Source organism: Ascidiella aspersa, chromosome 1 (assembly GCF_963924565.1).
Source record: "Ascidiella aspersa chromosome 1, kaAscAspe10.2, whole genome shotgun sequence".
Classification (NCBI taxonomy): Eukaryota; Metazoa; Chordata; class Ascidiacea; order Phlebobranchia; family Ascidiidae; genus Ascidiella; species Ascidiella aspersa.
In genome coordinates this window covers 33,849,377-33,873,473 of record NC_139447.1, presented here as the reverse complement: position 1 = coordinate 33,873,473, position 24,097 = coordinate 33,849,377, and the positions used below count along the sequence as shown (strand labels likewise).

The 24,097-nt window shown below is 38.5% G+C and overlaps 1 protein-coding gene across 1 annotated transcript in view; it reads right to left on the bottom strand.

The window, feature by feature from the left end:
* Positions 1-23,394, bottom strand: part of LOC146169900 (sodium- and chloride-dependent GABA transporter 1-like) — a 33,985-nt gene extending 10,591 nt beyond the window's left edge. Inside the window, exons 1-9 of the mRNA XM_083390222.1 lie at positions 23,265-23,394; positions 14,794-14,911; positions 12,070-12,201; positions 9,820-9,984; positions 8,726-8,915; positions 8,078-8,210; positions 4,760-4,894; positions 1,942-2,045; positions 324-448 (exon numbers count right to left, since the gene is read on the bottom strand). Of these exons, the coding sequence (XP_083246348.1) occupies positions 324-448; positions 1,942-2,045; positions 4,760-4,894; positions 8,078-8,210; positions 8,726-8,915; positions 9,820-9,984; positions 12,070-12,201; positions 14,794-14,911; positions 23,265-23,285 (1,123 nt within the window). The 5' untranslated portion in view covers positions 23,286-23,394. The remainder of the gene's footprint in view (positions 1-323; positions 449-1,941; positions 2,046-4,759; positions 4,895-8,077; positions 8,211-8,725; positions 8,916-9,819; positions 9,985-12,069; positions 12,202-14,793; positions 14,912-23,264) is intronic.
* Positions 23,395-24,097: the final 703 nt, after the last annotated feature.

Genomic DNA, 24,097 nt, shown 5'->3' with positions numbered 1-24,097 from the left:
TTTTTCTTTAGTATCGTTTTCAAGAAGAATTCGAAGAACTCTAATAACCCTATTTTTAATCAATAAAATAAAGAAACCTACAACATCATCTTGATAAAGACGTTTAATGATAAGAATTGCGTTCAACCTATTAATTATAAGTGAGGTTTAAATAGATTTCAGTCACATAAGCTGACGATGATATATGTGCGTTTCGAAACGTCTATATCAAGATGATGTCAATTGAATCGAACATTTTAGCATTGACATTTATCATCAAGCTACTTTTATCATGTTTTTCTTACAATTTAGATTTGGCTCGTTAAGAAAAATATTGTATTTACCCTGATCGACGACTTCCTGAATCTCTCGGCCGGTTTGGTGGGCCAGAGCTCCCAAGATCGAAAAGACGACGAAGCCGGACAAGATGCTGGTGCCGCAGTTTATTGTGCAAATGGTCAGGGCGTCTCTGCGAGAAAAAAAACGAAAGACGTTGCAATAAAAACACATGCTGCCTTGTTTTCGAAAGGCTTAACGAAATTAGTCAGCCTAAGCAGGATTTTGGTGCAAGCAAGGTCATAGGCTGAAAAAACAACTAGTTTGAGGTTCGAACTCATGGTCAAACCGTTGTTTCTGCCAATTCAAGCAGGCTCAGTGGAAGCTGGTAGAAAATCGACCATAGCACCATGGCCCGATGTATTCTGTTTATATATATATACAACCTCATTGCAATAAGAACATGCATAGTGCATACTTTATTGTTTTTGAAGTTAATATTCACGATTTTTGTGGAAAATAAACGGCGTGCCTTAAATTTCATTTTTTTCTCTCAAAATAAATTTATAAAATTGTTTTTTAGTATTAGGATAGTTCAGTTTTCGTCATATGTTACTAAAACTAAATGTTTGTAAACAAGTTATCTCCGCGTCCTTAAATGACAATGACTTCAAATTGAAAGTATTTTCCGTCTGTCTTAGTTTGATGATAATAATTCCTATCGTTTAACTGTTCCGCTTGATAGTGTATATTTATATAGGATTAAAACTCGCATTTTTCATTGAGTTTTGCAGTTAAGAGTGGAAGAAAATCCCAATATTTTGATATTTGCTAAAAATGTTTAAGAACACATAAGAAAATAAGAAAGTGGACTGGAGTAACTAGAAGTACCTTTCGGATCAGCTAAGGTATACTGCAGTAAAAAAAAAACACTGCCGTAGCTTCAATTAAAAAATAGCAAACAACACAGATGCAGTATAGGCACTGCACCCGCCTACCTATACATTTTCACTGCACCCGCCTACCTATACATTTTGTATCCGCCGGTAAAACCCACAGGACTCCTCTGCGGATGATTTTTCATCACAATAATAGTTCCTACAAACGCCTAAGTACCTCCTACGCATTGCAATAGTTTCGATGCTATTATCAGTTCTAACGAGGTAACCACTTATGGTAGAAACTAAGGATGTGCGTTAATACCGGATGGGACCCGATGCCGATGCCGAATGATTGTGCTTTATAGTCATGTTTTGCGATTGAACGTAGAGTTTTATAGCTTTAAAATCAAACTTCCGAATAAATATTTACATATTAATGTCAATGTTTGAATTCGATCACGATACTTTTTGCTCAAAATTTAAGGTTACGGAATGAAATATCAAGTATCGAACATACCTATGCTTTAGTTGAAACTATTTTTTCATGGTCTTGTTGGGTATAATTAGGTAACCCTGATAGATAGTATCGGTTAGTTTTTGCAAACAGAACGAGACCATGCACACTGATGATTAAAATAGATTTGTATTTCGTTGAAGCAATTACAATTAGTTTAGCAAATTTTAACAGGCCCAGTATTTTTAACGACTTCGATAGTTCCTCTAAAAACACCCTATATTTTTGCGTCGTCGGCTTCGATCATAAATTTGAGACATGCTAAATACAAGTGTAGAGAAGTTGAGTCACCTGTAAACGTTATTGTTGAACTTGTTCAATGAAGAGTAGGAGAGCAGAACACCCCAGGCTGCCCCAAGCGAGTAGAAGATTTGGACGGCAGCATCCGACCAAACCTGAAATCAACATAAACATCGGTCAACAAGAGTTTAGCAATTAAAAAATAAGTTAGAAAAAATTGTAGAATGATTTATTCTTTACATGTAGTTTTAAAAGACTTTTTGGATGTTCACATTTTAGAGGGAAAACTATTTATTGGTTTACTGTACTATGAACGCTTTTTTGAATTTTCAGGATGCTGATATTGCTCTTGAGTTTTCTCCGACGATTTCTGGTTATTTTTAAAACAACAACTGTTGTTTATCGACCTAATTTAAACAAAACCTGTTTTGGGATCCTATAGAAACAAGTATCATAGGGTTGTCAGAACGGCGACAAAAGAATTCTCAGATCTCAGAATCAAATCTCAGAAATATATGCATCCTTGTAATTTACAAACACTAGTTTGTGTGTAAAGTTGTGACAATGCATTATCATTAAATGTTTAGCAAGATTCCAAGAAGAAATGCTAATAGTACAAGAAAATATCGTTCAGGACTTACGCATGTCGAAAAAAAAAGGGTTGAGAAAACACTGCTTTAAAAGGAATCTGTTGTCCTTGTAAGTTACGGCATTGTTGGAGCACTTTAAAAGAGTTATTAGTGTGTTTATAACCGGATCAGCCCGGTTCAGGCTTGTAAAAAGCTGGGCAGGACAAACAGTAGTCTCCTCAGGCAAACAACGCGGCCAAAAGTGACCATTGTTCGGGGCAGGCCGACCGAAAATAACATCACTTCAGCAAGACGTGCCTGAATTTTACAGCATTGCGATACAGCCGATTGGCGAACTTTCACTGCCCGGCTTAAGTCGTTCTGGGTTAATTTAACTAAAAAGGTCCAATCAAAAGAATTTTTTGTTTTACAAGGTCGCGAGTGCTTTGAATACATATGGATGTCAATAACAGCCCAAAACCGGCAAGAACCGGTCACAGTTTGCTTGGTAGCCGGTTGGAACCAGATTGAGCTTGAATCTGACGCCAGCCATTGGTGCAACGTTTGCAAGATTTGCCTCACAACTTAAAATGTATATGTTGCAATTTTTTATTTGACGAAAAGCTTTAATCTTGGCTAAATTTTGTACTGGCCACCGCGAGAGATAAAAAACGACAAAAAACTAGAAATGTGGCAGTTTCGGTTGTGGCCATGGCCATTGCCCACCCCCCCCTATATATGCATTTTTTGCCTATATTTACTTCGTAAATGAAACATTTCGCGCTTAAAAAGAATCTGAATTACGTTATTAATATGTCCGACCACATTTTAATTAATTTAACTGCGTGGGACATCTCTGTGACGTCATCTCTGAAAAAATGTTTATGCCACCACAAAAAACCCTAGATTCGCACCTGGATATGGACCTCACTTTTTGCGCGAACGAATCCAAGCAGTAACCCACATTCTAGCAGCGGCTATTTTCACATTACCACAGAGGTCACACGTGCAACATTCTTGTCCCGCGTACAACACACGTACAACTGTTTCACAGCACCAGCGTTCCAACACAGCTTCGGACAAAACACAGCCACAGAAAGGAGGCGTGGCCCGCCAAAGTCGACCACGCCCCAGGACCCTGGCGACCTGCCTTTACAAGCGAAGTGACACAACTTGATAAGAGGCGGAATGCTGTAACACCGAGGTCGCGGCTTGCAAGGTCAGTCGAAAGCGTTGGAAGGCTGGTTTTGTCGATTTGCCAAACGGACCTTCGTATCACGGCGTTTTCACGTGTTCCCATTGAAATATGATCGCGCATCTAACGGTGGTTTGGAAAGCGTTTGGGAAAACATGTTCGGACAGCGTAACGTTTGGGTGGGCGGTGCGGTGCGAGGGGCTGGCCTTGCTTGTTTGTGACCCCACCGACCATTCTGGTTGTCGTTTTACCGGCCAAAGTTTGACCGAGGTTTCTGAATAGGCAACATTTCCTGGGTGATTTCGGAAGTTTTTTTTGCATTTTGTGGATGCAAAAAATTTATTTTGTTTTTTTTTTATAGAAAGATCTATTTTTTAGGTTTTCTAGATGTTTTTTCGATTTAAAAAAGCGAAAACTCTATTTGTTTTTGGAAGAAGCTATTCATTCGCGTTTTATTAAGAATTTTTGGATTTTTGGAAGAAAACAGTTATTTACTGGTTTACTGTAGTGTACACTACAAACGTTCTTTTACTAAAATTGCTCTTATGTTTTCTTGACGATTTCTGCTTAGTTTTAAAGCAAAACTTTTTTCTACCTAATGGAAGCAAAATTCGTTTTCTGGGTTCTTAAACATGGACCCTTTGGGGGTACGTGGGCTAGTTTTGGGGGCCGAAAAAGGTCTAATTGGTTCTTTGTGTGTAATTACAAAATAAAACTAAATTTTTCGAAGAAAAATAACACACACATTTGTCTCTTTTAGACGTCATATTGGAAAAATGTTGCTTATCCCGGTCCACGCAAACAAAAAGTTTTTAGGGGTCCGCGTTAAGGGTAAAGATCCCAGCTTTCGAAGCAAGTGTTATAGGGTTGTTAAAATGGAATTGGTGGAATCGCAAATTGCGGGGCCGCGCATCCACCCTTGCCTTCCCAAGTTTGCTAGCATTGAACGGTCTGGGAAGTAAAAAAAATATGCTTACTTGGTGTTTTTGATTTTACACTTATTGTAAATTTTGTAGTTTTGTGGCAATCCCCAACATATTTTTGTAGAGGGGCGAAAATCTTGAAAAGCACGGCTTTTTAAAGTGAAAGTGAATTTTGCACTCACCCTGATGTCCTGTAGTTTGGTGACATTTGGAGTGATGTAGTAGGCGATTCCGGTGTAGGCGCCAGGCTCCATCGCCCCCCTTATGAGCAGAATGATAAGGACAAGGTAGGGGAACGTCGCAGTGAAGTAAACAACCTGAAAGGATAAAGGGAAAGGTATGACCTCGGTCTGGTAAGCTGACCTCTCTCAGATGACCGACGCTTGTATTTCTCTCTCGTACAGTCGCTTCGTAAACAAGTACTGGCCGAAGAACCTGTAGTTTGGTTTCCTTTGGGAGTTTTGTTTGGAATGTTTTTAGTGTCTATATCGCTGTGAGGGGCGTGATGTGTTTCTGTTGGCCCACTTTCGAAACGAGGCGGATTTAAAAAAAAAAAATTGGAAAGCTGATACCACATTTTGGCCGCTACCCTTAAGTGTTTGGTACAATTATCAAAGAGTTTGGATAGAATTATTTTATCTTCTGACCCTATATATTGAGATTCGCGTTTACTTAGGGCTGTCGTTTTTTAACGTTTAAGCGTCTATGTAAAAGGGCGTGACGTGTATTTGATTGACCCCCTTTTTCGAAACAAGGCGGATTTTAAACATTTGGAAGGGATGTGACGTTTTTGCAATCTATTTTTTTTATTTGCTGCCATACTGCGATCTTGGTTTTTCTTAGGGCAGGTTTTTTAAACTTTAGTATGGCACGCATTTTAAACTTTCTTGTATTTACACCGCTAAGAAGGAACACATGGGTTATAAATTTATAATTAACCAGTTTTCCAATAAAACATTTGTCACTTCTAAAAAATATGGTCAAATCAACTTAAGGATCAGGAAATGTCTCCAAAATCGGGGGCACTAAGCAAAATCCTAAAAGTGAAGCATCGAAAACCTCTATTTTAAAATAGATACGAAAGAAGTTCGTATGTTTTTACATCACAGTAAGTTCCCAAGCATGCTGTGACCCTTTTTAACGCTGGAAACGGAAATGCGCTCGAATGAGAAACGCACACTGGGGCATTTGGCACATTGGAAGAAATGAAGCGGTACTTTAGTTTCTACAGCAACTTTAGTTGCGAACGACAACATTAAGCGTTGGACGCTTTCTTAACACCTAGGCATGCCGTTCTAACAGTTTGGGATACTGGTAATTCCTCTTGTCAAAAATATTGCATTTCCCGCCATTAAGGACATATTGCATAGATATATATAATATATGTTTACATCAAGGCAAAATGTTGACCTTATGTGTAACGTTTTACCTAAAAGTGTTCATGAAATAAAGCTAACAGGATATGTTGTATCAGAAAATGTAACTTTAGGTTAGATGGCCGCAGAACTTTCGATTACCCTTACGTTTATTAGAACACATTCAAAGTGAAATTCTAATTATTATCTTAAAGTAGGGGAATGTTGTCCGGGACGAAACACTTTTTTTAACAAAGTTCTTAAATATTACAACGAGTTTAAAAAAAGCCATAAAGTCATGTGTTTATAAACCTTTGTTAAAGAAAGCGACACATGCTTGGCTCCTCAACAACATAACAGCACCCCGCCCCCCGAAAAAACGGTCGTTTCGGAAAAATATAAACGGCGGCATCGATTGGCGCCAAAACGGCAGCTGTGGCGCGAAAAAAAGGCGCGTGAAAAGGGCGGGTAAACGGGCGGCAGCAGTTGGTTTGGAAAAGAGAATGAACAATGCTCGGCTGTTCCAAAGCCGCTCACTCGGGTTACAGTCATAGCGGAAGGCAAACATCCTTTTAGCGCTTCGGGCTGGATCTGATCTAACTTATCCACCGAAAGGGCGTCTATACAAGCTACAATAGAGGCTCGGGAGCTGAGCCACTTTACAAAGCAGCAGCCTTCCACGAAAACACAACTGATAGGTTTGAAGGGACGGATAATACTGAGCGTGGGCGGTGCTAGGCTGTTCCGAATTCTATTTATTGCTTTTAGGCGCAGTAAACACCAATACAGTTGTTTGGCGTGCCTTACTGGCTGCATATTGCATGGTCTACTATGCAAGCTTATAAAACAGGGCAACATCTCTAAATTGCATGAAAAATCCATTTTCACTATGTCGGGTTTTACGGCATTGAAATTGCAGAACGAACTTTCAGCTCTAAAGTTTTTTAATATAATAATCTTACTCAAAGAATTCAAAAACTCAATTTATATATCCAAAGAAAATCATCACTATTTTTTTTATATAAATTGTTTTTCCAAATTTTCGAGTTCATACCATTCCAATCAGTCCAGAGACACGATATTTCAAGGCGAGTTTCTTTGCCATTTTGTTGTCGCAATAATAATTCTGTTGAATACTTATGTGGGCATTAGGCAACATCTCCTTAACGCTAGGACTGTTTACCAAGTTTGCACGAGCTAAAAAAACCGTTTGATTCACTTGTAATCATTCATCCTCGCGGCACCCTAACGTCTCCAGTTTCTCTTTTATTGAAAAGAGAGTGTTGAGTTAAAGTTACGTGCTAGTAGAAAACCCTTTTTGATCTCTGTTTTATGTTTTTTGCTGCGGGCGATGGATCCAAAGGCCACCCTAGCTTAAACGCTGGAATTTGAATTTAGAATTTGGTCCGAAAATATTAGAGAATAATGGTGGGAGGTTGTAGTAAGAAGTAGTAAAAGTATCAAGCCCACACAAAAGTAGGCCTCGATAGAATTTGGAACGTTTCAAATAACTCTTTATTCATTTTCAACACCGGGCACCTCCTCTGTATAGGCTTTGATATTCTTACTATGTTCGAAAATAGTGAGTGATCCATTAAGTGTTTTAGTTAGTCATTGAAATACGCATACAGCGGAGTATTGTGCTGTCAATTCTACCAATATAACTCTTATTTTATCGGGCGTCATAGTTTGGATCAATTTTTTTGTATGAGACAGATATTGTAAAGGAGGTTCTCGGTTCATTTATTTCAATAAGACAAGGTCTCGAAGGTCTACAAGCTGTCAAAAATATCGATTGGTGGACCAGAATGGACGTTATAACGCAAACATTGTTTCGCTAGGGCAACCGTAAAGAAAATAATGGTTAATTTGCAAGCCAATTTTGGTTTACCTGTTTCAGTGTGGTTGGAACTTTTAAACTACTCCTTTTGGGTTTACAGTGCTTTAAAACGCCGCTATAAAAGGCGTTAAAACTGCAGTTTAAAGTCAGCGTTCAAGTTTAAAGCATATTGTTGTTGTGAGGTTTAAAGTTGGATATAATATCCAAAGACCACTTACAGACGACTAGAAGCATTTTGTGAATACTTTAAAAAGTACCCTTCTTTTTCTGAACCCCACTCTCATTCCCAAACCTGGGAAACCCACCTTTCCGCTCCACTTGACTCCCTTGAAGAGGCAAACGAAGACGACGATCCAGGCAAGGATGAGAAAGCCCAGAAGTTCCCATTGCATTCCTCCGGGAACATCGATGTTCGAGGTGAGACGGAGGACCTTGTTGCTAAGCAAAGGATAAACGTTGTTGTCTTCTTTATATTATTATATAAACCGTTGCTACCAGTACAAGGCAATAACGGATCTTCAGTTTTATCGGCGTTATACTATACAGACCAAGAGCTGTTAAACCACACGGATTAGAGCAAAATCATTTAAACGTTGTAAGAATATTAAAGCCCATATACAAGTATGTTACACTATGGACGTTTCGAGTATATCATTATTCATTTTCAACATCCTGTTTAAAATGCTTATTCAGGGCGTTGATGAGAGATCAAATGCGGAAAAAAGGATGAACAACGAATTATTCGAAACGTTCAAATATACTATATACAATATACATTCATCTAACTACAACTTACAGCCATTATCTTAATATTTAGTCAAAAAGTTAACAAAATTGGGCAAACTTCTGTATGGGCTTTGATATACATTCTACGTACTACAACCTCCGTCCATTATGCTCCAAAAAATGCAGGCTTAATTATCATGACAAAAACAACAAATTATCCGTCTTACGTGAAGTACTCTTGTGCGGCTGTTTTGAACTGGACACAGCTTCCATTGACGGTCGTGTTAATGCCGAGGTCAGTCAACGAAGTGCTGTTGTCCATCATTGTGACGTTAGTCGTTCCCGTAGCCTCAGACCAGCCCCAACCGGTGCTACAGTTGATTCCGTAAGCGGCAGGTGGTATAGAGGAGCTCATATCTGTAATAGGAGACTTTTAAGCATGGATGCGGAGTTGAACTCGGGACTCGACGGAGTTGGTAAGTTTTGCTGTAGTCGGACTCGGTCCTCAAGTGAGAAAAACTACCAGGGTTCCGAGTCTGACATGCGCAGAACCTAATTTCGAAACTAAAAGTCCGCAAACTTGTAAGGTTGGATAGTATATGTTGGAATATTTTCGAACCTAGTATTGTGGGGGTGATGAATTGTATTACACCCTGATGAGCGTATAGCTGAAAATTCACCTTATTTTGTTGTTGTTTTTTACCTAAATGGGATAATTCAGGTTGTAGAGTCGCATTTGGCCGGAGTGCGTTCAGGAATCGGGTTCATTTTTTTGGCCGGGGTCGGATTCCTCTATTTTTACCAACTCTGCGTATCCCTGTCTTAAGCAGACATGGACAACTTCATCACGCATGTTGAGTTATTCAAAACAATTAAGGGTTTTAATCTGCTAATTTAATTTAATATCCAAAAGATGATTTGCTTACTGTGGAAATTCTATTGTTCTAATCTAAATTCTGTATGGGACAAAAAAAATACCATTTCCCAAGTTTCTCATTTAGAACAAATTACGTTTAAAAAGGACCACTATTGTTTTACAAACCTTTTGACATCTGGGGTGAAAGGGCGTTTTACCATGTGTGTAACCTGAATTTCATATTTCTAACTAGTTTGTAAAAACTGAAAAGCTTTCATTTTATTTCTAATCTAACTTAAGACATTTCAAGATTTAAAGACTTTGTTTCAACACGATGTAAAACAGTTTTTATTTGGAAATCCTTCAAACCCGTCCCCGCCATAAACCTACCAAAAGGTTTCAAAATTCACAGTAGAAAAGCGACGTTCGATTAATTTTCGCTAAAAAAGCAAAGCAGCCACTCACTATAGGACTTGTCCCTGCATAGCTCGGTGTTCCAATAGTTGCCGCAATTTCCCCAAGGAAGCGTCGACGTGAGAGAGTGAAAGATAAAGTGAAGACTGTAGGCGATGATCACGTTGTAGTAGACGCACACAACGAACGAAATGATGATCATGCAGTAGCCAACACCTGGAAAGCATAATACAATACGATTAACAATTATTCTTTACACTCCAATAAAGTAAGACGATCGTTTAACTACACTTTAATCTGGGGAGTCCAGTAGCTTACTATTCGATGGTAGCGTAACAAACTAAAACCTAAAGCATAATACGATACGCTACATTTTTTCAATTTAATAAAGCAAGACGATACGATTGTCTAATCTGGGGAGTCTAGTACCATAATATTCTAAGGTGTCGTTGCCGAATAAAACCCTACAAGCATTATATCAGCGGTTCTCAAACAGTGGGCCATGGCTCACTGGTGGGCCATGGAAACAGTTTAAGTGGGCCACAGAACAATTTAAAAAAGCTAGATTTATTGAAGAATAGTTTCATTTGTGTCACTATACCTAATTTTACAGGAATAATGGCTTGGGGAGGAATTGAGAAGGAATCTAAATGAAGTGTAAATGTATTGGTATATGCTTCGCTGTTTTTTGATATAAACCTTTTCATAGTTTGTTCTTTTCATGAAAATTTTTGTGCAACGAAAATGGGCCACGAAAGGTTGAGAACCACTGCATTAAGGTTGAGAACCACTTTAGGCGATAAGAGTAACAACTGGTTTTCTTTGCGCAAACATAACACGATACGATTATCGTTCCACCTAAAATCCTAAACGCAGGTTATCGTGTTGAGTTTAACACGTATCTACATAAGACCGTACCACCTATACACCGGTAATTCACAACAAAACTGTTTCAACATGGGAACACCCAACGTTACACTTGCTTCGATTGTTTGATTAAAATAAATGGCAATTTTTATCTTGTATTTATTTTCAAATCTCACTGCGTTGTAATTGTGATTTGATGTAGATTAAAAAAATAAAATATGTTGATTAAAATTTTCGTTTTGTTTACATAGAAAACCTTGTTAAATACATTTGGTACGATAGTCAATACGTAAACCTACGTCGATAGGGTTATCAAGCGAAAAATCACAAAAAAGTGACGTGATACCGCTTAACTTTAAACCACAGATTGACATACGATGTTACGATTTATTAAAACACCGTGCGCTTGGTAATACGTGAACATACCCCACTGTGGCAGACTATCGCGCGTTTTCTCACGTGAGCAATAAAAATAAACGACATTGGATTCGGCACCTTAATACATGGTTTTTGTGTGTTGTACAACGATACGAATACCACATGCATCTAAATACAAGAGGTTCAGAACTTCCATATGTCGGGCGTTCAACGACTTTATGTAAAACACAACCCGTAACATGAGCCTATCACTTCCGTTTGCACCAGGAGCTCCTGTTCAAGAGGCATCTAACAACGTTACAGGTTTTTAGGACTGTTGCAGTCGGACGATTATTTGCCCTCTACAGACTTACGGGATTACACAAACTCAATACGTTAAGACAATCTCAAAGCAGTTTAAACCAAAATAAATCATAACTAGAGATATACCGATATATCGGTAAACCGATAAAATATGATATAATTTTTCGTGTACAACAAACAACTTATCAATTTTTTTATTAAAAAAAATTTGGTTTGAGCATCAAGCCAAGTTAATGTGCAAAATAATAGTTTAATAATTTATTAAGGTGTATAAACTAAAACATTATTAGGATTTCATTTTCAATTAATTCAAGTTTTAAACATTTCCAAGGTATATAAAAAAAATCGGTATCGGTCCAAAAAAATGGATATCGGTCGATCTCTAGTTATAACGATACAGATAATGAGGTTATATACACCGACATAAAACCTAACGTTATTTCCAAGTTTAAAGTTTTGATGAAACGGCCTGTAGACTGATGACCAAACGGATTAAGGCGATTAACAAAACTATTTAAATGTTGAAAGTAAACGAAATTTTATCACATTCCGTAAACTAGATTTACCATATACCGGACAAATTAGGCCGAATAGTTAAAACCATATGATACGATCACCGTGTGGTAGTATGGACCTATTATTACAAAATTGAAGATTTTTTTTCAATGCTAAATTCACACATTAACAGTACTTTACATCACACCATTTACGATACGATTACATTAGGTCCTATAGTAGTGACGGGTGACGTACCTTTAAACAATGGAGCGATCTTCCAGATTGAAACCGGGCCCAGAGCACCGAACTGACCCAAGGAAAGTTCCAGAAAGAAGAGGGGTATGCCACAGATGCAGAGGAATATAAGGTAAGGCACCAAAAATGCACCTGCAATGGAAATACACGTGTGTCAGGCACGGTAGCAAATATTAAGTAAAGTCAAATGTTACAGGGCCTTTACAAGTTTAAGGACTTTAAGCAAAAATGTTTACACCAAGCCTTGGGGCAAATATAATAAACAACTATGAGTGCCGTAATTAAACACGTTTATAAGGTACGGTGGCAAATTTTAGGGCTTACGACAAAAAGTTAAGGTTAGGCATAGTGTCAAACATCAGGTAAAAATAATTATTTTTAACGACGTGTTGTATGTTCAGTCGGGAAGTTAAGGTGGTAGTACCTTTTTTAATGCTTTGCAGCAAGTTATGTGTAAAAACGTGCACAGACCTTCCGGCAGCCATGTTTCATTTTCAGGGGCTAAAGCTTTTATTATTTTGAATAAATCAAACTTGTTTAAATAGCTGTATAGTGACGAATGCTAGACTTACACAATATCCATTGGAAAACTAACAATACTTAATTTTTATTTACCTATTGCTTTGTGATTTATGAAATGCGATTTTTAGGTTAATGAAAATGTTGTTTTGTGTGTTTTTTTCTCGAAAAAAAAGGAAAACTTCTGGGCAATGCAATACCGTCCAAACAGGGAAATGGCCAAAAAAAACTAAAGACATACATGCTTAAGGTAAAGGGGCAATTTTTTCCTGCAATTCAACATCCGATGCCTTTGGAAAGGCTTGCCAAAATTAGTCAGCCTGATCAGGATTATCGTGCAAGCAAACCAGGCTGGAAAAACAACTAGCCTGCAGTGAGGTTCGAACTCACAGCCTTCGGCCACACTTGTGCCTTCGCTTTACCTATTAAGCAACACAGGCTCGTCGAGAAACGAAAAAAACGACCATAGTACTGCGGTCTGCTGCATCCTGTTAGTACATACAACCTCAATTCAGTGGGATCTTGTTTCAGCCATTAAATGTACATGTATATGTACATGTCAGGTGTACGTTTCAGTTGCAACTCAACATTTGAGAAAACATTGCAAACATGAACTTGCAAAGCGGATGCATGGCGAAACACGACACACACAGCAGGGCTAGGGCGGTTGCAAATACACAGAGTGCCTTTAGTCGGCAACCTGACGCCTATTTCCGCAGGATGAGCTCAATTGAAGAGAGCTGACTCATAACTCTGCGACGTTTCCCGGTCTGCATTGAAAATGCCTTTCGCGAGGCTCATAAGCTAAACAATTTATGAATGTTTTGTTTTCGAACTTGGAACTCGTGCGCGGCCCCTTTGAGAAATTGTACACAATCCGTGCTAACCTGCTCACCACGTAATCACGTACTTTATTTTAATAGCATCTGGTATTTTATTCGTTCAGATCAAACACGCTTTTAAAGTTTGTTCAGTTAAGGACTCTCCTTGTTGTATAACGCTTTTATGTAAATCTGTTGACATCGGATTTGTATACATGCTTATATCTTAGGATTCATTTGCACTAAGAACAATTTAAACTGTTTAAAATTTTCATTTGCAACTGGAAATTGACGAAATTTTTCTCAGTCTTAAATCACAAAGTCAAGTGTTTGCAGAAACAATGTAACTCAGCGACATTTTTCTAGTAAATTATTCTCCATAGGAGCCAATGGATCGTGGATTTTCGTTCGTGACCGAGACTGGTCTAGAAATTTAGGACACCATTTCAGTCTTGTAATAAAACACCTTAAGAAGTTAGTTTAGGAAAATCAGAAACCAAACCACAGCCTATTTTCGGTCAGTTAGTAGTGCACCCATCAAAGCGGATATGGGAACGACTTACTAGGAGGTTCGATAACATCGAAATCGTTTAAAGTGGGTTCTCTGCTGTTGGCATTTCCGCCGCCTACTTGTGTTTCCAGCCAAGCGCAATCCAAAATCAACTTAAGGGCGCGAGGCAAACAGGGATGTTAAACTGGTGGGAGATATTATTTTGACAGCCATATGAAATAATTAATTGCACAGGGAGGTTAAATTGTTGAAATATTTGTATTGATTGCAGAATTTTAAGTGATTTTTTCTGGGTAACAGGTAACGATACTACAAATTAAGGTTAAAAAAACAACATAGCACGGCAGCAGAATTAGGCTATAGGTATTTTGTTACTTGATAATTCGCATTCTACACTTCAATGGCAAACCGATTGTATAAAAAAAGAAGATATCTCCTCGCCCTTACACGTCCACACTTGTCGAATGTCGTTTTTGACATTGAAACACGACAAGAAAACGACCCCAAAGTCGACAAGACTCGCAAAACCTGCAGGAGCCTGGGTACACTATACACGGATCAGTAATGCAGCTTGGTAATCAATTGCCAAGCCAAAAAGGTCGAGTACATCGATATCATTCTTGATTAACATGTTTCGATACGTAGTTTGTATTATCTTCAGTCAATGTGACTGAGAGGTAAATCAAAGCATCACTAAGGGCTGCAGGCGCCTGTTTAAGGCCAAATCGACAGCGCTGCCATGAACTCACGTTCTAGCACAGCCAGAAAATTGAACCCTAAACCCGCACAACGTCTGCGGCTGGTGAGAGCGGTGTGACTTTAAGTGTTTGCGGCCGATAAAGTTTTACAGGAGCAGCATTCTAGTGTTCTTACCTCCCCCGTTTCTGTAGCAGAGATAAGGAAATCGCCAGATGTTTCCCAGACCCACAGCGTAGCCGATGCAGGAGAGGGTGAAGTCGATTTTCTTGTCCCATGTCTCGCGTTCTACAACCTGTGAAATTATATACGCACTATAGTCAAGCTGAAACACTTTTCCAATAAATCACCCAAAAGTAATAAAAATAATAAATGGAAGAATTCTTGTCTGCGGATCACTTAATACTGCCGTAGATAGCAGACAGTGTTTTTTTAAAGTTTTTTTAAAGCTAAAGTTATATTTGTTGGACATGCCACGTACCCCAGCGATAGGAGTTTCACTATTTTTTTTCCGTTTTTTTTTTAGAGAATCAAAATCAAAAGTTGCAAGCATTTTATTACCGCAATTTTGATACGAAGCGAAATCATTGTGCGAAGCCCTTGAAAAGTTAAAGCGATACGGTTTGAGAACCTCTGCTAAAAGTCTATACACTTTTCATCAGGTTTTGAACTGTTGAGCTCCTAGGTTTTGCCTTGCTTTATTCTGTGGTGGGAATTTGCGATCTTTCGACCGTATGTCAACTGTTGTATAACAAAGTAAGCCGGGGAGAAGGCCCGGTCAATAGTTTATCTAAACAAACACCAAGCTAAAAACCAGAGCCGCTTTGATTTCGCGTAAATTTTTAAGTCATTAGAGAGACTTACAGCACAAAATTGCCCTTAAGAAAAAACACTTTTATGAGCGGCATATTATGTTCCTTATGACACATGTGGGACGGAACTTTGACCAAAATGCTTCCGCCAAAGTTAAGCATATTTCCCAAGAGACACCAAGTCATTCAAAAACAATGACTGAACTCAATCTGATTACGTCACCAAAATAATTTATGTCCTGGTTCCCCCCCATTACGCAAGCGAACTATAGGAAATGTACCCAATATAATGAAAACCAAATGGGCACCACTCTTTTAATTAGAGCCAAACACACCAACATTTTATCCGTTGTAAAATAGTGTTTCTACTATAAAAAATGTTTTTTTAGCTTTTATTATTATGGGATTTGGTGATGAAACTAACACGTGAAAGATTTACTTCAACCAATAAACACGTTAAAAGGATTGACCGTTTTTGATGCCCTTGTGTATAAAAAAGGTAACGGGGCATTACATAGGAAACGCTTTCACACCAAGTCATTTCCGTTTTTTGGAATTCCAATTTTAACATTTTTATGGGGGAAACTAGCTAAAATGTCACAGATTTCTGTAAAACGGACTCCATTTCAACCAAAAGCAATAACAGGCTTGCATTTTCTCTTAAGTGTTTGCGAAGGCGAATGGTGGCCGATCAGGAAATGCCTCGGCAATTAGGAAATGGAGTTCGGTTCGGAGCGTTTGCACAAATGTAACGAGTTTGAAAATCTGCCAGGCTTGCCAAATCGCAGTGGACTTTGGTCAAAGCTGGTGTGACTGTAATTTCACCAGAACAGACCCGGTCATACGCTGCATGAAGCTCCATTTAAGAAAAACCCGGCGTCGTTTTTTAATGAAATAAAAACCCGGCGTCGTTTTTTAATGAACGGGAATATTTCAAAATTTTCGAAAATCTCCATAAAACAATACAAAGCTATACAAAAGAATACTCTGGCTTTCAAAATCAGCGTGCTGTTATGTTTAACTAAACTAATAGCGAAAAGGCGATGATTTTGATCAAAGGTTAGACTAAAAGCCAATTTTAGGCTTGGCGGCGTAATCAACAGGGTACGTGACGTTGGTTTTGCACAATATGCACAAAAATGTACACGCGAAATTGTGCGCACACGCCACACTGCCTTCAAAAATGTGCGCACTTTTTTTGAATTAGAGTTAAGAGTTGTTAAAATGTGCACACATTCTGAAAAAAGTACGCAGATTTCAAGGCATTTTAAAATGTGCGCACATTTTTTAGGTATTTCGCGTGTACATTTTTGCACAGATTGTGCAAAAAATGTTCGCATCCCCGTCTAGGAGTAATCCAATCTATGGGTCTAGTTTTATTGAATCGATTTTAAACGATTGTGAATTTACTTCTGAAATTCTAAATCGATTAACCAATAAGTGAGGTTGTACGCAACGTTGACTTTTCGTTTTTTAAATGCTAACGGTGTTTGGCAGCTTTGAGTAAATCATACAACTGTAAATAATACAGAAAATATGTGATAAAATATTGAACAATAGTTATAGCCTTAATTTGGACCCCTAGGAGCAACCGTAGCGACACGGAATTCCATTGAACGACAAAACAAAGCGCCACTTTTCGCGCGAATACATTTCAAAGGTCCAATTTCCAGTGGAAAGGTGTTTGATTCAGTTTGGAAACCGTCCGTGGCGTTTGTTTTTTACCAACTAGCTCGTTAGCCACATATCGCAGGCAAGCACATGCACTGGAATACCGTATTGGGGCGAAACTGCAATATTCTGTGCTAGGGGTGTCCTATAATGTCCGATCGAAGCCGATACTTGATGCCAAGTGGGAGTATCGATACTCGTCCGATACTAAAGTGCTATCGGTGCCGATCCAATACCAATTTATGATTTGAATTTAAGCCATAATTTGCGATTCAACTCAACGATTACAATGTGAAAGGTAACCTTTTCAAAAAAAAGTTACGCTAAAGCAAGTTTGGGCTTAGTAAGTTAAAAAACAGGAATTTTTAACCTTTTAGTTTTGTCTATCCGATGGTTTTAAGCATGGCAATGACGTAATTTGGTATTGGATCGCGATACTTTGTGTCCAAAATATCGGGTGTCGGTTTCGGAATAAAATGTAAAGTGTTAGACATCCTTATTTTGTATTTAATTGAAAGTGTTTTACAGTGTTTTAAACTTTTGCGCTTTCATTTAAATTTACGATTCAGAGAAAATGTCAGCAACTGACAAGAGTTGAAACAGGCGTATAAACTATATTGAACAAAACAAATAATATAATTTTTCCAATATGCTGTGGTAAGTCTCGGCGGTTTACGAGCAAACGCCTTAAGGAAATATTATTGTAAAACCCACCAAAACGTAATGTGTTATCTTTATTATCCGCCACAGGAACCTGAACGGACCATATAAAACCGCCACCATTTCCCTGCTATAAAACCTGTGCTGAATTTTCTTTAAGGACCTCGGTGGTATCAAGTCAAGTCAAGACAAGTCGAGACATAACGCCTTGAGGAAGGAAGGGCAAGAGAAAAACTATGTTCGTGACTCAAAACCACATTCGGATAGACGCGGTGGTTCCCATACGGGTTGCCGTTTTTAACGCTCAAGGGTGCCGAGAGATATTAGGTCCAATTTTTGCCCTGTTGGTAAGCTTCTTGGTACGATTTTCGATGTACGATTAAAATGCAACAAAAAGTAAAGTTTTGTTTATCCTCGTCGATGCGAGTTATTTCAGCTTGTTAATTGTGAATAAACCACTTAGCCAAAATACGAGTAAGGGTACGGCGAACTATTTATATTTTCTGTAGTTTGCCACAATACGAAAAAGGTTGGAAACCACTTCTGTACAGAGTGCACAGAATAAGACTCAGCCTAAAAGACTCTTTTTGAGGTCCTGTGAGACATTTGCTATCAGCGTTCTTAAACGTGACACAAAATAGCGACGTAACTGGGTCTATAGTCGTCTTTTATGGGTTTTAATTATTTATATATCGAGCGAGGTGGTATTTTAAAACGTCGCAAACTCTGAAAAACACATGTTTTTGCGGGGCTTAGCTCGACGCTTAGTCACAAGACCTTCTTAAAACACTAGATTAGGTAACGTTTTAAATACAAAGTAAAATCTCTTCTAATACGTTGCAGACACCACAGTATTGTTTGTAAGCTTGTTTAAAATACAAATTTGGCAGCAACTGTAAATCCTTGGTATTTCGTAGAAAGTAAAGTGATTTTCACATTGTCAAGCTTAAGTACAGACAACGATAAAGCAGTTTGTTTATATCTTTTGTTTATAAGCATGCATCACGGCACGACCATACTGTGAGCCGCTATCGATTTCGAGAGGAAAAAATGTGGTAATTTTCCATTCCGAACTGCCTGGCCTGGTGCCCGTTCGACATTACGCCTTTATAGCACAGATAAAGGGTCTGTTTGCAATTTGTCCCAATAAGTTTTATATTGGCATATGCTAATATTGGGCAGCCAGATTACACTGGACTCAAGTAGTCTAAAATGACCAACTTTAGTAAAAAGTTCTTTTGCCGAGTGTTAAGCTGTTTTTATTTAAGGCTATTACAACTTTTGGTTTAAAACGATCATTTTTTTGAAAATTGTTTAGGTTAAGTAATTACATTATATAGGTTACTGCGCTTCGGCTAAGAATATGGAGATTCGTTTCAATTTAAAGCTATATCGAAACAAAACGGCGAAAAAGACCGGACATCATAGAAATAAGGTAACGATTAACATATAACTGCTATAGAAAACCCTTCCCGTTGGTCATGTAAACAAGGCCAGATTTTTCTCGTAAGAGGTCCACTTGCGTCCAAAAACATCTGCTAAGCAAGCAAGGGCTCAATAAATCGGAGTAATGGTGGTTGGTCGGTAATACGCCGAACCCAGGGGAAAAGTACACAAACATTTGCACGCGTATCGACACATGTTAGCACACGGAAGGGTATTCCCCGTCCAGGCGGGGGCGTGTCTAAGCTCTGACCCCGGGACCTACCCTAAGGGAAAACTACCTACAAGAAAATACCCGTAGTAATCGTACGCGTTAAGATTTAAGGATGTTTCGAAAACTGTTTGAGTATCTATTTCAGTGAAACGTTTAGTTTAGATTTAATGCGTCGCGTTTAGTTTGAGTAGAAGTGTTTCTCCAAATAGCACATTGAAAGTGTAAATAAAACACAATATTGAAAACTGATGGTTTATTTAAAGGGATTTTAAGGGACCGACAAGGCCTTTCAATAAAGCGAGTACTTCTGTTTTTGACACATTTGGATATTTTTTCCATATTTTAATTAAATAGTTGCATTTCCTTTCAATTTTTGTTGGTCGTAAAAGCCAAAAGTGAAACAAATAGTCATACCAAATCAATAGCGAATTTTAATAACCTTTCATATCGAATTACGGCGCTTTTCGACTAACACTTCCGGGTTCTCGCGCTTTCGACGAAAACAGGAATTTCGCGAACGCAGCGCGTTTCATACAAAAAAACGCTGGCTCCAAAATATTTGCACACTGTCTTCGACAAACAGCAGGACAGGCTCACTTTCGATCAGCAAATTTGCCGACAGCCACTCCATACAGTAAACCTGGGTGCCGTCGCTGCTTGTTTGATCAAGCTGGGCACCGGCGCAGGGTCGTTGCCAATTTGTACCCTGGGGGGTATGGTCTAGGGGGAATGGTCTAGGGGGAATGATAAACCCCTCTGAGTGTTGCCTGATATGTCAAAAGTAGATTACGTTTCTTCTTAACTAAAACATACGTATAAATATAGTTTATAAAATATTTAAATTACAGGCTGTGAAATAATTCGAATTGTATGGTTCCTTTTAAAAATCATTTAAATTCGTTTTACATTTTTTTAATATTTACGCCGAAGTTTTTTTTTGCTCCCCAATTTATTAATATAGTATACGGTAAAAAAATCGCCAACCGATGCCTTATTGCTCAAAATCTTACCAAATCGTATGCATTTTTCCGCGTATTTGCTTGGTGTTTTCCACAGTAAGCTGCGCATGCCCCCCATGGCTCATATCCTCACCAGACCCTGCCACCTGCTTCCTAACACGGGCCGAACGCGTTATGTACCAGACGCTGAACGCTCGGTGGCAGTTTAAAAATAAACGCTTGCTTCACCGTTTGGCTTTTAACTGGCCTCTATGGAACTTTTACACCACTCCTATGAGACTAAACAAACACGGACCGAGGCAAATATGCTTTGGGAAGCAGTTTGTTGGTGCTTGCAGTTTGTAGTAGTACATTAGTTTCCGTTTGGCTTGTTGCGGTTTGATAAGCTTTTGAACTTTGAAAACCTATTTTTTTGCCACAATAGGTAACGCGTCTGAACTGCGATGCGTAACAAGACACATAGAAATGTTTTTTTTAACTGAAATTAAATTTAAAAACTCGCCTTTAGAACTTTAAAAACCCATTTTTTGGCCACATGAGGTGACACGTCTGAACTGCGATGCGTACAAAATACATAGAAATATTTTTTTTTAAATTAACAATAAATTTAAAAAAAAAACTTTAAAAAATAGCCCCCTGCGTGACATGGTGTGTTGGTTTTTTTGTACCGTCTTTATTGGTTTATGCATTTCGGAATACACAGCGCTACTGCGCGGTGTAAAAGTCGAAGCCGCTTGAAAACTGAACGGGAAACGACACCAAATAAGGAGTTCTACGTTTTTCGGGCCAGCTTGCCTTGTGCGGATATTTCAAACGATTCAAAAGCCCTACACATTCTCCACACCTTCTTCCGTATACAAACTTGCGAAAGCAGGATACAACATTCAGACAATCATAACGGCAGTCTCGACTCTATACGCACAAATACATACAAAGAGAAGTTAAGCAAAGATTGAGATTTTTTAAACAGTTGAACTGGCTTTTGAGAAAATTGCGTCCCCGAGTTTTTATTAAAGGACGACAAGGCTACTACAGAACTAAATGCTGCGTTAACTTTTGGCGTTTGACATTTGCAATGTATTGCTAGATTTAACCCCAGATATGTTAATTGTTGGTTTGAAGAATAAGGCTTTTATTTGGGTGCACTCTGCACGGATCTGTAATGTAGCTTGATAATAAATTGCAAAGCCAAAAAGGTCGAGTATATCGACAGCATCTTGATTAAGACGTTTCGGTACGAGCTTGTATCATCTTCAGTTATTGTGACTGAGAAGCAATTCAAGCATCACTTATAAGAGATGGGACGAAAGTAGGAGCATAATTTTATTAATTGTTATTTTGTGTTAATCGAAAACCATTTTGGTTGGACAGTAGGAGTTGAGGAAATCCATTCAAAATAGTTTTTACGGGATGAATAGAGAAAAAGCATTAACGCGGCGGATGGAGTGACACTTCCAGCAATGCGCGTGCTTTTTTGCTACTGTCAGCCGCACATAGAAGTGAAAGCGCCATATGGATTTCGGCGACACAGAAATATTAAAAGCCACGTTTGCATGGGACTGCCAGACACGTTGCCTATTTGCAGTGCCACAACGAGCTAATCCGAAATGTCGAACTTTTTCGACACACGTTTTCGACAGTACGCACTATCTTAAAATTGAGCGTTTTACCGTGATGGTGTTTTTCAGACGGCGAAATTCGACATAGTTAGCAAGAAGGGTATATTTTCAACAAATATTCAATTAAATTTGCAAGTACGTAAAATGGCACGGTAACGCATTTTTTATGTAATTTTTTTTTTCAGAAATTGCTGACAGTTTATTTATGGCGGTCTTGGGATTATATATAATTACGGATTACTCATTCATTAGGTTGCCTGATATTGGGCCACCTGTTGTATTTAATAAAATGGTCAATACAGTTCATTTTCACGTGTGTTTGTTTTAAAAAAGGCAGAGTTAAAATTAAAAACAGAAAAAAGTCTAGCATTTATACTCGTTATTCGAAGCGTAGCCCAGGCTAATGTCATTGTTGATTTATGGCACTGATTGTGGAAGTTGGTTAGCACTGGGACCTGTCATAAAACAACAGACGCACACTCAACGCAAATCCCCGTCAATTCGTCTGGCTCTATACCGTACTGTAGCGCGGTTACACTGCTTACAACGTTCTCAACTGGCGAGGTTTGCCGGTGTCGGCTGTCATTTGACACTTACTTAGAACAAGGCCCTTGAATTGATGGCAGCCATCCTGTGGGTGACAAACACACGCCATAATAGGCAATGCGGGAGTTTATAACCGAATGCCCGCGGTTAAAAAGATACAGGCTTAAAATGTACGGATAGTCCTGTGTAGAAGATTATATATTTCACAACTTCAGAAAAAAGCTTTGGGCGCTGGTCTAGAATCCTACCATTATTTTACAGTAACAAAACGTTGTCAAAATTGCAATAAATGGCAAGGAAGAAATTAATACGGGAGAATAAATTATGAATAATACTCGACCTACCCGAACACAAACGCTAACTCGCAACCCATTACCAAACCCAAATAACCTAAGTAGCAATATAAACCCCGGGACGAAAATGTGGTAGGATTCTAGATCAGCGCCAAAACATTTGTTTTAGCAGGTTTAAAGTTACGAAATTCAACATTTTTTTAAATTACAGAAATTTTTCGTAAAATAGGTGTTAAAACAGAATGACAACCATGTTTTTTGATGAATTTAATTTTCGTGATTTTCTTGCCACGAAATCCCTACTTAAAAAAAAAAAAAAAACACAAAAAAAAAAAAAAAATGCGACGTGTTTTTCAGTACGTGTACATTTTATGAAATAATCACATTACCGAGTAGAAGGCAAAGCGACAAAACATACAAAATACACATACCTTGCCGTTGACAGTAGACATTTTCGCTGCCGAGTAGGTTTTCAATTACAAACACAGAAAGGTTTATTGAATGCCTAAAGCTGCGGAGAAAGTACAAAAGGTTTTAGCTGTGTAATCGGCGTGGCCTCCAATGCGTACTGACGCCTACGACTACACCAGAAGCACCCAAGCTATAACCACGTGAGCTGTGCCGGCCTTTTTTCTATCGCACGTGGCGGCCCAGAATTTTCCATTACGTCTCTGCGGTTTCGCTGCGAGCCGGCCTAAGCTGAACAATAGAATTAAAATGTCGTTTTTTTTGCAATCTAAACACGCGAAACTCGTTAAAGTGTCCACTGCTTTGACAAAAAGCACTAAAACTGTAACAAGACATGGCTGTTTATGCCAGGCCATACGGCCATTATGACCAAACAGACTGCTTTGGCATTGTACAGCTCACAGCTGGTTATGACTGTAACGACTTTCCGCTGTGAATACAAAGCGAACGAAGTCCGTTTATTAGGTTAATGCGACCCAATTATAATGCTTCTCGCCACACGTTGCCGTTCTAAAACAGAACGAAATTTATTTCGGAAGCATCACATTACAACGGCAATACATTTTGCTAAAAAAAACGACGTAAAAGTTTATAAAGTTTTTTATACATTGTATGGCTAGCTAGTGCCTGCGTAAAAACATACTATAGGCCTGGACAGTGGACATCCTAACGCAAAGTTCATTTTCGATTGAATTACTAATTTCCTTTGTACATTTTGGAAATACGTTCACAAAAGCAAAATGCTAAGTTCGTATCTGGAGTAAAAAGTTCTTCAAAGTCTTTGATGATTTGTAAA